This window comes from Glandiceps talaboti, chromosome 12, assembly GCF_964340395.1.
Source record: "Glandiceps talaboti chromosome 12, keGlaTala1.1, whole genome shotgun sequence".
NCBI classification, from domain to species: Eukaryota; Metazoa; Hemichordata; class Enteropneusta; family Spengelidae; genus Glandiceps; species Glandiceps talaboti.
In genome coordinates, this window is record NC_135560.1 from 16758679 (window position 1) to 16771313 (window position 12635).

At 37.8% G+C, this 12635-nt stretch overlaps 1 protein-coding gene across 1 annotated transcript; it reads left to right on the forward strand.

Moving 5' to 3' along the window:
* Window positions 1-1734: 1734 nt before the first annotated feature.
* On the forward strand, window positions 1735-12512 carry LOC144443540 (uncharacterized). Its single transcript, XM_078133066.1, has 13 exons — window positions 1735-1827; window positions 2162-2204; window positions 2424-2696; window positions 4870-5109; window positions 5967-6182; window positions 6859-7083; window positions 7255-7470; window positions 8026-8250; window positions 8420-8635; window positions 9190-9414; window positions 9584-9799; window positions 11061-11279; window positions 11864-12512. Exons 1-13 carry the CDS (start codon window positions 1768-1770, stop codon window positions 12076-12078), a joined length of 2589 nt encoding a protein of 862 aa, XP_077989192.1. The 5' UTR covers window positions 1735-1767; the 3' UTR covers window positions 12079-12512.
* The last annotated feature ends 123 nt before the right edge of the window (window positions 12513-12635 follow it).

The window sequence follows — 12635 nt, forward strand, 5'->3', positions numbered from 1 at the left end:
TTCCATTTGTTCAGTATTCTATTCTCGGTGTTCATGTTCCTATTTAGTATTAATACTTAGTGCTAAAAGCAAGTTATTTCCTATGATACAGTTTAAATTTGTTTTGAGTTTGAATTGTCCATATTGCTTGTTGTACTGCTGTTACTTATTTATAACCACATGCACTCAGTCATATAATATATGCATTTTAATACCACCCACAGGCAGCTCAGAATCATGCAACTGGCACTACATTCACTTTTTATTGTATAACATGCAATGCCATGATTTCAAATAAACTATATATTTACGTGTATTATTGATAATTTTGCAACAGCAACCAGAACAACGAACCTCAGGGACAAAGTTCTTAAGTTCTCTCCACATTTGGCCACATGAAAGCTTGTTAATAGTGCTTTTGAAATAGTAGAAGAACTAACATGCAGTTCACATCTAGTTTAGTAGTTTTTATTAGGTCTTCTGTGTTTTTATTAGGTCTTCTGTGCGGGGTGCACTGGTGTCGGGTTATTTATTTTTTAAAGACAAATATAACTGGCAATACGACATTATTAAATACAAATCGTCAATTATATTTGCTATGTGGGCAATTTGATTCAGTCAGAGTTCACTTGAGTAATTAAATTTAGATTTAAAAAGCGGGTACTTCGCTGTTATTTCCACCTTCACTCACTACGACTGCCTACATACATTTTGTACCGTTTAAAGTATCATTTCATGATACAGTCATGCAAGAATGCTCGTCAATATGTCAAAATATCATAGTTCAATGTTACAAAAGACCTCACCACTGAAAAGGCTTTCCTAAGCCCTAAGTCTAAATTTTGAATTTTGTATCATGAATAAAATTACGAAACATAGAATATGCATTCTTAAAACGCAAAGTCTTTATCATCATGCCCCCCCCCCCCCTCCCTGCAACACTAATATACAATTCTAATTTCAGTTCTTTTGGTACTGGTGGCGGGATTGATGAATGTTCTGTGATGTATTTTGTTTCACTATTAAAATTAGCTGTGCATCTGCGTTGTGGACAGTGGTTTTGAGGTTTGATTTCCACAGATAAATATCTGCTCATCAAACTTTTAATAAAGTATGTTTTGTACGCTGCAGTGTGAACAGGATCGGTAGAGGCTTGGCACGACACGACACGGCACGGCACGACACGACACATGACATGACACGACATGACGCATGACATCGATATGCATGTGGGATGCAGAATAAAATGTTCTTTATTTTTGTAAATTCAAGCTAAGGCCTAATAAAATCAACTGTGTGGTTCCGATTACGCTCAATTGTAGAATATGTGTGGTAGGTAGATCTTTTATTTTATTTTATTATAATTGTTTTCATGTGTGTCTAGTTCAGGTAGTTATGTTTTCCATATTGTCATATGGTCTCTGTGTTATTGGTTTCTTCTCATCAGATGTACAGCCATTATAGATTGGAATAACAGTTTTATATTGTCTTTTTTAAGTTGATATCAGTTTCCGCATCCACTATTTCTGGCGAGACTTAATATTTTCTCGATTTTATTTTTTTTTCTGCCATATGTAAAAAAAAGTTTAGGGTGGGCAGTGAAAAACTAGGTGGGGGTCGAGTAACCGGAACCACACAATAGTTTTTTTAGACCTAGGCTCATGGTACATTGCAATAAATCGTAGACACGTCGTGTTTTCTTCTGATTGGATAAAATCTACAACCACAACCCCCGCTAAGCCCTTTAAAGTCGGTTCATATTACAGCTACACACAGTAATACGAAATCATGACGTCCAAATCCGCGTTCATGCTGTTTGGAGTCATTTTGTGTTTGTCTGTACTATCGGTACGTACATATTCTCCATTGAGTTTAAAGTAATCGTTTGTAGTTCGTAAGGAGATTTATACAATTTATTTGTTGTGAATTGGGAGACTTTAGTGTTTCACTCTTCAGATTAGCTATAGTTGGTAAAATGTTAATATTTATTTTGGAAGAGTGTTAGCAGACCATCAAACTCACTGTGACGCACGAGTACAAGTCAAACAGATTGCTTACAACTTTCCTTCGATTGATTAAGATTCCTCCAAAAGGTGAATGTGTTTAGAGAGTTCTTGGTGATTTAGTAACCTAGTAACATTGTCTTGTTATTTTCTTGCAATTTTATCCTGTGTTTTACCAGCTGAAGACTGTACAATCAATAGTACTTAGTACGAGTAGCAATGGTAAGTCGTTTAATGCACACTTTTTTCATTTCAAATATATGTACATTTAGGACTTGTAAATTGTGTTTCCTAATCTAGCATCTGAGTAATGGAAACAAAAGTAAAGCGTGTATACATGAGACGACATCACAAAGACCAATAGTCGTGATGAATTCTATGAAATAGAAATTAAGAATAACTTTATGAAGCAGGAGGCTTTTTTCCCTTCACTTTTTCAAGATGATTACATCGGCTGCTACAAAGATGCCGACGACGTTGGTATGTGCGAGGACATGTTTGAGGACTGCGATGCCCTGACTATTGACGATTGCGTACAGTATTGTCGACGCCTAGGTCACCCACAGGCTGCGTTGTTTTCTGGTAACCAGTGTTGGTGTGGTGAACTGTCCAGTCAAGCGTTGAAAGCCCCAAACAGTGAATGTGATGTTCCATGTCCCGGGAATGCCAACGAGAAATGTGGTGGGACATTTGCACTTTCTGTCTATAGTAGCGGTGAGTAATCTAATTAGATTACTTTTTTTTTTACAGAATAGGAATTGAAGTACATGTATAGTGGAGATACTTTTTATTTCTTCTGTCAATACATGATTAGGACGAGGAGGGTGGGGGTGTGGGTGGGGGTTTGATATCACGCAATTAGTTATCTTGTTGCCGAAGTACCTGAATACAACAAGTTACTTTTATTCACGTTCTTCTTTTTAATTAAAAGTACATTACCAATCACCAACTGAGCGTATCTCTAATGATTCTCTGGTGGTTTCTCATGTGTAATGAGGCTTCCTGTGGGTACTGGGGAGGGATATTCCCATAGTGAGGTTTGGTACAATATATAGCACATATTTAAAGCACATACAGACATATGAATCTTGTTTTAAAGCACTACGTAGATGTTTGAGCGAGTCCTTTGAATTTATGGGTACGTGTGACTTTTGACCACATATATAAAACCAGGTAGTTTCAAAGCTGCCGATTCCAAAATTTTGTTACCATGAGAAATTCATGCCTCATAGTCGTGCTTCCGATGCCTCGCTACTGTACGTTTATTGAAATGGGCATTCAAGACATGTAATGCAGCCATTCAAATATCATATCCCGATCCAGATATTAGCACATGTCAAAGTTCAAACGATAGCACAGTTGATGACAAGTTTATGACGGACCAACGCAGAATTCACCACGTAATGATATAAACGGACCCATGAACGTTAACGCCTCGTGTAGTAAAGGGTAAAGGGAGCTCGGACGTTGTCATGTCTATGAGCATAGTGTCCAACGACCGCGAACATATTCTGGATTCTCGTGAAAGTGACGTGCGACAGCCACACCTGGTCTCCTAAACGTGTCTCCCTCTTTTAAAACCAATACAGAAACCATTTTTGTGTGTAAATGCGCTTGATTTCGTACACTTTAACGGCCTGTGTGTGCTAAACCAACGTAACAGAGGTTCCTAAACCAAGCAACTTAACAGGGCGTGCAAGGCATCCGCAATGTGACGAATACGTGTACACGGATAGGACAGAGTGAACGATTGAAATGTTCGATGAAGAAAATGACACCCAAACGTTTCAGTTTACTTTCCCTTATTTGAAAGCGTCATGTATTTCATTGACCCTCTGTAATCGAATGTATTACGGAAGAATGGCTAGTAGTTGTCATGTCTTTTTTAACGTAAAAAATAACAAAATTGACTCCTCAGGTATTGAGTCAATCAACCGTACCATCCAATTCGCTTTAAAAACGCTAATTATAGGACATATCATAGACTCTCCACAGAAGTACTATAGACAAATAACAATGTCAATTTAGACATGCACACGGAGTGACTAAATTGCACGTAAGGTTACTGCGCATGAGTAATAGGACCATTGAATTTTTGCTGGTACACGGTGATGACCAATTTCGTTCTTCAATTTCGTTCTTCGCTCTCTCAACATATACCAGCAACATTCTACAATTTTATGATGCAATTGTTCTCTGCAAGCGAAACTCTGGGCGACGTGGTTCCGAATTTGTATGATATTTTTGCATGTGCATAAAACGCTTTATTTGTCATCTTCAACCGATAATGAGCAACTTTGCAATTACAATGTAGCTATTGTAACAATTGATTACAAATTGAAATACTTTGTAAGATAACTATCCCTCTCTATTTGCTTTGTCAATTTGTTGTAAAAATGTTTAATTAATTATGGATTCCTGTTATATGCTATATATTATTTATTACCATTGTGTCATCATTCGATTTCGTACTCAATGCATGGTACAATTTCATTACCAAGGAAGAAGATTTAATAATTGATATTGTATTATATTTCAACATTTGTACAAAAATAACGTCAATGCATATGTGATTGGAGGAAAGTTATCGATAATGTCAGAAAGAAAATTTACAGTAAAAGTGACGTATTGTGACGAATCACATTATATTGAGATAGGAATGAGATGTGACATTACGGAGTTTGTATGTACTCTGTGATTCAAATTAAAGGGGCACAGGCTGAGTTTAGACGGTTTTGGACGCAATTTTTTTACATATTGTAACATAGAAACAAACGATTTAATTAATAGTTAATTAATAATTGACAGTTTTGGAATATTTATATTATGAAAATAGACAAACAGATGTATATTTAATTAAATTGATTTCATTGGCATATTTTTTTAGAGTCAACCACTAAAGCGCCACCACCATTGGTAAATGTAGCCGTGGGTAAAATTGCTTCCCAGAGTAGTAACTATAATAACAACAACCCATATAGAGCTATTGATGGAAATACCAACAGTAACTGGAATGGGAACAGCTGTTCTCACACCAACAACAACCAGAATGCATGGTGGCAAGTTGACCTTGGAGACTCCTATCCCGTTTACCAAGTCATCGTCTACAACCGTCAAGATTGCTGCAGTAAGTTTATTTATTTTCCAATACGACATTACAGTTATATTCGTTAGCGTGCTCTCTCCCGCCCGCCCGCCCAGCCCGCCTGCCCACCCACCCGCCCGCCCGCCCGTGTGTGTGTGTGTGTGTGTGTGTGTGTGTGTGTATGTATGTATGTATGTATGTATGTATGTATGTATGTATGTATGTATGTGTGGTGTGTGTATGTGTGTATGTCTATTTATGTGTGTGTATGTATGTGTGTATGTATGTATGTATGTATGTATGCATGTATGTATGTATGTATGTGTGTATATATACGTATGTATGTATGTATGTATGTATGTATGTATGTATGTATGTATGTATGTATGTATGTATACGTATGTATGTATGTATGTATGTATGTATGTATGTATGTATGTCTGTCTGTCTGTCTGTCTGTCTGTCTATCTGTGTGTATGTATGAATGTATGTATGTATGTATGTATGTATGTATGTATGTATGTATGTATGTATGTATGTATGTATGTATGTGTGGTGTGTATGTGTATATGTCTATTTATATGTGTATGTATGTATGTATGTATGTATGTATGTATGTATGTATGTATGTATGTATGTATGTGTGTGTGTGTGTATGTATGTATGTATGTATGTATGTATGTATGTATGTATGTATGTATGTATGTATGTCTATGTCTGTCTGCCTATGTCTGTCTGTCTGTCTCTCTCTCACGTGAGATCTTACTCCCCTTAACTCGTTCACGTGCTTTCCTTCCTTCATTCATTCATTCATTCAGTCGGATTGCTTTGCTCACATACCGATTTTGGCTTCAGTCACTTGTTACAACACATTTTATTTCTTTGCATTACATCGACAGTTGAACGATCTTTAAATCTGGAAGTTCGTATTGGAACTGACAAGGCCAACATACGTTCGAATACTGCATGTGGGCAACCAGCCGACCAGAAAAGAATTCATGAGTTTCCCATTATTTTCAATTGTGATGGTCCTATTGAGGGTCGATATGTCAGCCTTCAACTGAAAGATAGGTCGGACTATCTCCACGTATGTGAAGTGAAAGTGATGGCGCCAGGTAATTAACATCATAAAATTAACATTATATCAACTTTATTTAGTATATGTCGACACTTAACTAATTATACGGTAATATTGATCAAAGGGAAACTGTAACGCCACCTACCACTCGCACTGTTAAAGTAATCATTTATGAACGAATTCTATACTTTGGCAAATTTCTTGTTTGCTATAAATGCAAAGTTACTGAAAATGTTTTAGTTTGTGTTTGCTTGTTACTCTGTTATCAAGCTTATAGATCCTTGTAAATTCAACATATCACATCATATTATCTCTGTCTTTACCTTGTATCTTAAATTTAACTGGAAGACTGTCGCCATGTGGTAAAAATAGGTACCTGTACAAGATTTTGTAGTACTTGTGTTTTATTACGTAGCAAGAATATAGTGCAACTTTATGTTACTTTGTAAACTGAATGTGGTTTAAATGCCATTCTTTTTATTTGTGAATTTTGAATACTTCATCTCAATTTGATTGTAATTTGTATGAATATATAATGTTGTAGATATCTATAGAGCTAAACTTTGAGGACTGAAATACCCTAACTTGATCATTACACCTGAATTTGATTACATTGTGGTTCACTTTCTTTAAACATTGGAGAGGTTTGACATGGAATAACTACCATTTGGCAGAGGCAAAAAGTAAAAAGGCTTTAAATCATGTTTATTCAGGAGACCAAGAATTGACCAATGTAGCGAAAGGAAAGCAGGCAGCCCAAAGTAGCAATTATGGCGATGCTTATGCTGGCAGGGCCGTGGATGGTAATGCTAATAGTGCCTGGAGCGGAGGTAGTTGTTCACACACCAATTCTGACCAGAATGCATGGTGGAGGGTAGACCTAGGAAAAGAATACCCTGTGGATCATGTCATCGTCACAAACCGTATGGATTGTTGCCGTAAGTGAAAACAGACCATTTATTTTTCTTTTGACGTGCCTTAGTATGAAGAACTAGATCTCCTTTGCCAGGAAACATCACATTAAATCATACACAGTTTTAAGAATAAGTTGTACCAAGACCATCTCTTGCATTCAAATATCTTTGTACCGTTATTTCATTCTTTGTTAGATGACCGTTTTTTGGATGCTGAAGTACGTGTTGGTAATGAAATATCTAACTTTGGAGGGAACAGTCGTTGTGGATCGTTGGTTGGAACAGACAGAATCAAGCAAGAAACTTTGAACTTTCGATGTGCTAGTGGTGTGACAGGTCGCTATGTAAGTGTCCAACTGAAAGATCGCAAGAATTATCTTCACATCTGTGAGGTCAAAGTGATGTCTCCAGGTAAGATGGCCACCTTGTTTATTTTAATAATGTTTGAAACTCACCATCCCAAAATGTAATTGTCAATCATTTGGGAACATAATGTTCTACCGCACTTAGACAAGACAAACTTGTATTAATGCATAGTTTAAATATTCATTGTGATAACAATGTAATAGCCTGGGGAGGGTCATGCTTTAGAGAACGAAAAGTGAGGGAGGGCCCTTTTAGCACAATGGGGAGGGTCACTTTCTACGCGACACCCAGGCTTAACCCCCCCATGTTATTAATGCAGGTGCCCTCCGCCATTATCAGTATAGGTGACAGTCAGCACAGATGCCAAATTACCGACAACCTGTGTGATTATGAGATTGTGAGATTATGATATTTTTTCAGTCATAACGAGATAAAAGACGAATATATCTCATCACGTGTGTATTCTTGATAATTGTGGCTAAATTTGATCACATCGTGGTATATTTCCATAAAACACGGAAGTGCTTTCAATGAACAGATAGCTACCATTTGGCAAGCGGAAAAGTGATTAAATTGTTTCACATGATTTTATACCTATAGGGAGACAACCTGTAACCAATGTAGCGAAAGGAAAGCAGGCAGCTCAAAGTAGCAATTATGGCGATGCTTATGCTAGCAGGGCCGTGGATGGTAATGCTAATAGTGCCTGGAGCGGAGGTAGTTGTTCACACACCAATTCTGACCAGAATGCATGGTGGAGGGTAGACCTAGGAAAAGAATACCCTGTGGATCATGTCATCGTCACAAACCGTATGGATTGTTGCCGTAAGTGAAAACAGACCACTTCTTTCTTTTGATGTGCCTTAGTATGAAGAACTAGATCTCCTTCGCCAAGAAACATCACATTAAATCATACACAGTTTTAAGAATAAGTTGTACCAAGACCATCTCTTGCATTCAAATATCTTTGTACCCTTATTTCATTCTTTGTTAGATGACCGTTTTTTGCATGCTGAAGTACGTGTTGGTAATGAAATATCTAACTTTGGAGGGAACAGTCGTTGTGGATCGTTGGTTGGAACAGACAGAATCAAGCAAGAAACTTTGAACTTTCAATGTGCTAGTGGTGTGACAGGTCGCTATATAAGTGTCCAACTGAAAGATCGCAAGAATTATCTTCACATCTGTGAGGTCAAAGTGATGTCTCCAGGTAAGATGGCCACCTTGTTTATTTTAATAATGTTTGAAACTCACCATCCCAAAATGTAATTGTCAATCATTTGGGAACATAATGTTCTACCGCACTTAGACGAGACAAACTTGTATTAATGCATAGTTTAAATATTCATTATGATTACAATGTAATAGCCTGGGGAGGGTCATGCTTTAGAGAACGAAAAGTGAGGGTGGGCCTTTTTAGCACAATGGGGAGGGTCACTTTCTACGCGACACCCAGGCTTAACCCCCCCATGTTATTAATGCAGGTGCCCTTCGCCATTATCAGTATAGGTGACAGTCAGCACAGATGCCAAATTACCGACAACCTGTGTGATTATGAGATTGTGAGATTATGATATTTTTTCAGTCATAACGAGATAAAAGACGAATATATCTCATCACGTGTGTATTCTTGATAATTGTGGCTAAATTTGATCACATCGTGGTATATTTTCCATAAAACACGGGAGTGCTTTCAATAAACAGATAGCTACCACTTGGCAAGCGGAAAAGTGATTAAATTGTTTCACATGATTTTATACCTAGGGAGACAACCTGTAACCAATGTAGCGAAAGGAAAGCAGGCAGCTCAAAGTAGCAATTATGGCGATGCTTATGCTAGCAGGGCCGTGGATGGTAATGCTAATAGTGCCTGGAGCGGAGGTAGTTGTTCACACACCAATTCTGACCAGAATGCATGGTGGAGGGTAGACCTAGGAAAAGAATACCCTGTGGATCATGTCATCGTCACAAACCGTATGGATTGTTGCCGTAAGTGAAAACAGACCACTTCTTTCTTTTGATGTGCCTTAGTATGAAGAAATAGATCTTCTTCGCCAAGAAACATCACATTAAATCATACACAGTTTTAAGAATAAGTTGTACCAAGACCATCTCTTGCATTCAAATATCTTTGTACCCTTATTTCATTCTTTGTTAGATGACCGTTTTTTGGATGCTGAAGTACGTGTTGGTAATGAAATATCTAACTTTGGAGGGAACAGTCGTTGTGGATCGTTGGTTGGAACAGACAGAATCAAGCAAGAAACTTTGAACTTTCAATGTGCTAGTGGTGTGACAGGTCGCTATGTGAGTGTCCAACTGAAAGATCGCAAGAATTATCTTCACATCTGTGAGGTCAAAGTGATGTCTCCAGGTAAGATGGCCTCCTTGTTTATTTCAATAATGTTTGAAACTCACTGTTCCGATGTTGTAATCTAACAATTTGGATTTTCCTATCACCCTCTGACATGACAAATTTATTATAGGTGCTCGTTATGATAATAACATTTCAAATATTTAACCCCCAAACTATCGGAAATAGTCTCAAAATGTCACAAATAGGTATAGATAAAGGTCTACAGACACTAGACATAATGGAAGTGTCCTACAGACGTTTAACAAGGTTGAGGTGTTTGACTGCAGATTCCAAATTCAAACTCACCAAGACCATGCATCATAGACCATTTGGGTTCGTTATGTTAGTGTTCGACTAAGGGAACAAGCAGAATCTACGACAGGGGAGCTGAGGAGAAAATGGGGGTGGGTGGATGGCTCGAAACAAAATTGTGGATTCGAAAGGGGGGGGGGTGAAAATTGTGATGGACAGAAAGGGGGGGGGTACAAAATATTTTGCGTATGATTTCAACCAAAATAACTCCCAGGAGGGGGCAATTCCAGAATGCATTTTGCAATTTTTTGCTGCCCTGTTGATATCTCCAAGTATAGATCACCGCCTAATGTATACCCCGCCTTGTAAAGCCCATCTCTGTAAAGATGTCTCTCATTATATATGGACGCTAAAGTCAATTGCAAATGTTACTTTAATGTATGTGCTGGGGGGGGTGCCGTATGATTGCACAATATCTGTGTAGCCGTTTGGAGTCTACGAAAATTCTTGGGCTCATTCCGAAGCGAACATGCATTGTTTTAGAGCGCAAGGGAGGAGGGGGGGGGGGGGGGCTGTGAAAAGAGCTTGACCAAATAATTTTGACCAAAAAATCTTGTATATTTGTGTGTGATGTTCAATTGACGGTTTCTTGTTAGGAGAAACTAATACTAATTGATAGTTCAGGAGTTCCATGTGATAACATTTTTAAAACCCAAACTCTCAGGAATAATAGCATGGTGTCACAAGCACACATAAATAAAGCTAGACGCCAAACACAAATGGAGGCGTTTGCAGAGTTAAAGGTAGCCACCGTGGCTTACCAACATAACCGTGTGGTGTTGTTGCAATCACACCTTTAGCCAATACCAGTGAAGAGTGAAGCCAATACATATTGCAGATAAACAGCTACCTGTAAAACTTAGTAACACATTTTGTTATTCAAAGCAACGAGATATAAATTTGCTCGCCTAACCAAGAGACGAACAACTTATTTTTTAACACCATAATTTGTTTCTCCTAATAATAGGAAACGGCAAAAATTTGGCTGCAGGGAAACTGTCATCGCAGAGTAGTTTATATCCAAATGGCTATCCCTTTAAAGCAGTTGATGGTGACAATAATCCTACGTGGAATGGCCAAAGTTGTATTCATACCCAAAGCAACCGAGATGCTTGGTGGATCGTGGATTTGGGTGCGTCTCATCGTATCCAGTCAGTTGTTGCAACTAACAGGCAGGACTGCTGTGGTGAGTTGGAATGTGTTGTCAGCACGGATTACACAATATCATTGCGAGCAGCGTTGGCGCCCTCACTCAAGCAAGGGCCTAATGCTTTTGTTCAAGCAGTCAAGGTTAAATCATGTCGCTTCTTAAATCAATAAGCATTGTAAGATGTATGAATTACAACATATATTCTCTACAAGATTCTTTTGATTTGTAAAATAAGAGGCTGTAGTGCATTTAATTGGCCATTTTCATATTATTAATTTGTCTCTATCTAAGATAAACTTACTTCTCATTTTACTTATTTCACATTCTCGTATCAGCAACCAGAAAAAACTAACTTCTAAACAGGGGTATAACATAACCTCCGCCAAACTCCCATTGACAAATACAAATGAATGACCCGCAATAACACCTTAAATCCTATTTCTGACAGGTAATTTCTTCCGTCTCATCTCAGAAAATACTCTGTGTGTGAGATAAACTCTTGCGACAGAATTGTCTAGAAATGCCTTGAAAATGACTGTGAGTGACTTTCGGTTTGTTAGAAATACTATCTAAATAAGTCGTAAATTTGACTAAACTGAGTTATGTACTACATATTACAGGTGAGCGTATTGATGGCCTTGTTGCCATGGTAGGACCAAATCAAGATATAGAAGACAACACCCAATGTGGAAATATCTTCCATTGGAGTGCACAACAGAGCATCACCATCACTTTCACCTGCAATCCTGCAATCGAAGGCCGATTTGTCGGTGTCATGTTGAAAGATCACACCAACTATTTGCACGTCTGTGAAGTAGAAGTATATGGCGAATAAGACGAAGTGAAAGCATTCTTGAATGACGGAGATGTCCTGCTAAGTTTAAGGTTTTGTTTCATGAGAGATGTTTAAGTGTTTGTCTACTCATTGGCTGTACTGTAGTCTCACACTTCACAATTGCATCAAAAACTGAAAAATGTATGTTTGTCATCTGTGAAGAACTTGCCGGGTAATAGTGTACGATACATTATCTAGATATAATGTTGAGTTTGAAAGCAATAATGAAGTGATGTGCAACATCATGAGGATATTCCATCATGCAAGAATTATTATAATAACCTGTACTATCGGTTTAAAACTTTTATCATTTTCATTTCCGTGGTCCACGTCAGAAAACTGGTATCCTTATATGAGACTGCATGCAATAAGTGATCTGTACTTTCTATTCGTTCCGATTTCTGTTTGTTTGGGCTGATTAAAATTGGTGTAAAGCATACTAAATGTTTTAAGTGTTTCGTGTACTCATTCCCCCTTTATATGTGTATGATATGTTCAGCTACCTGTAGTAGTACTGTGGCTTGACATTGTGTTGGGAAGGTGTGGTTCATAACAGT

What these genes read in the sequence shown, in the direction of transcription:
- LOC144443540 (XM_078133066.1), top strand. Translation starts at nt 1,768, where the DNA reads ATGACGTCCAAATCCGCGTTCATGCTGTTTGGAGTCATTTTGTGTTTG. An exon ending in CAACCGTCAAGATTGCTGCA is followed by an intron (nt 5,110 to 5,966) that starts GTAAGTTTATTT and finishes TTACATCGACAG; the next exon opens with TTGAACGATCTTTAAATCTG. An exon ending in GGTCAAAGTGATGTCTCCAG is followed by an intron (nt 9,800 to 11,060) that starts GTAAGATGGCCT and finishes TCCTAATAATAG; the next exon opens with GAAACGGCAAAAATTTGGCT.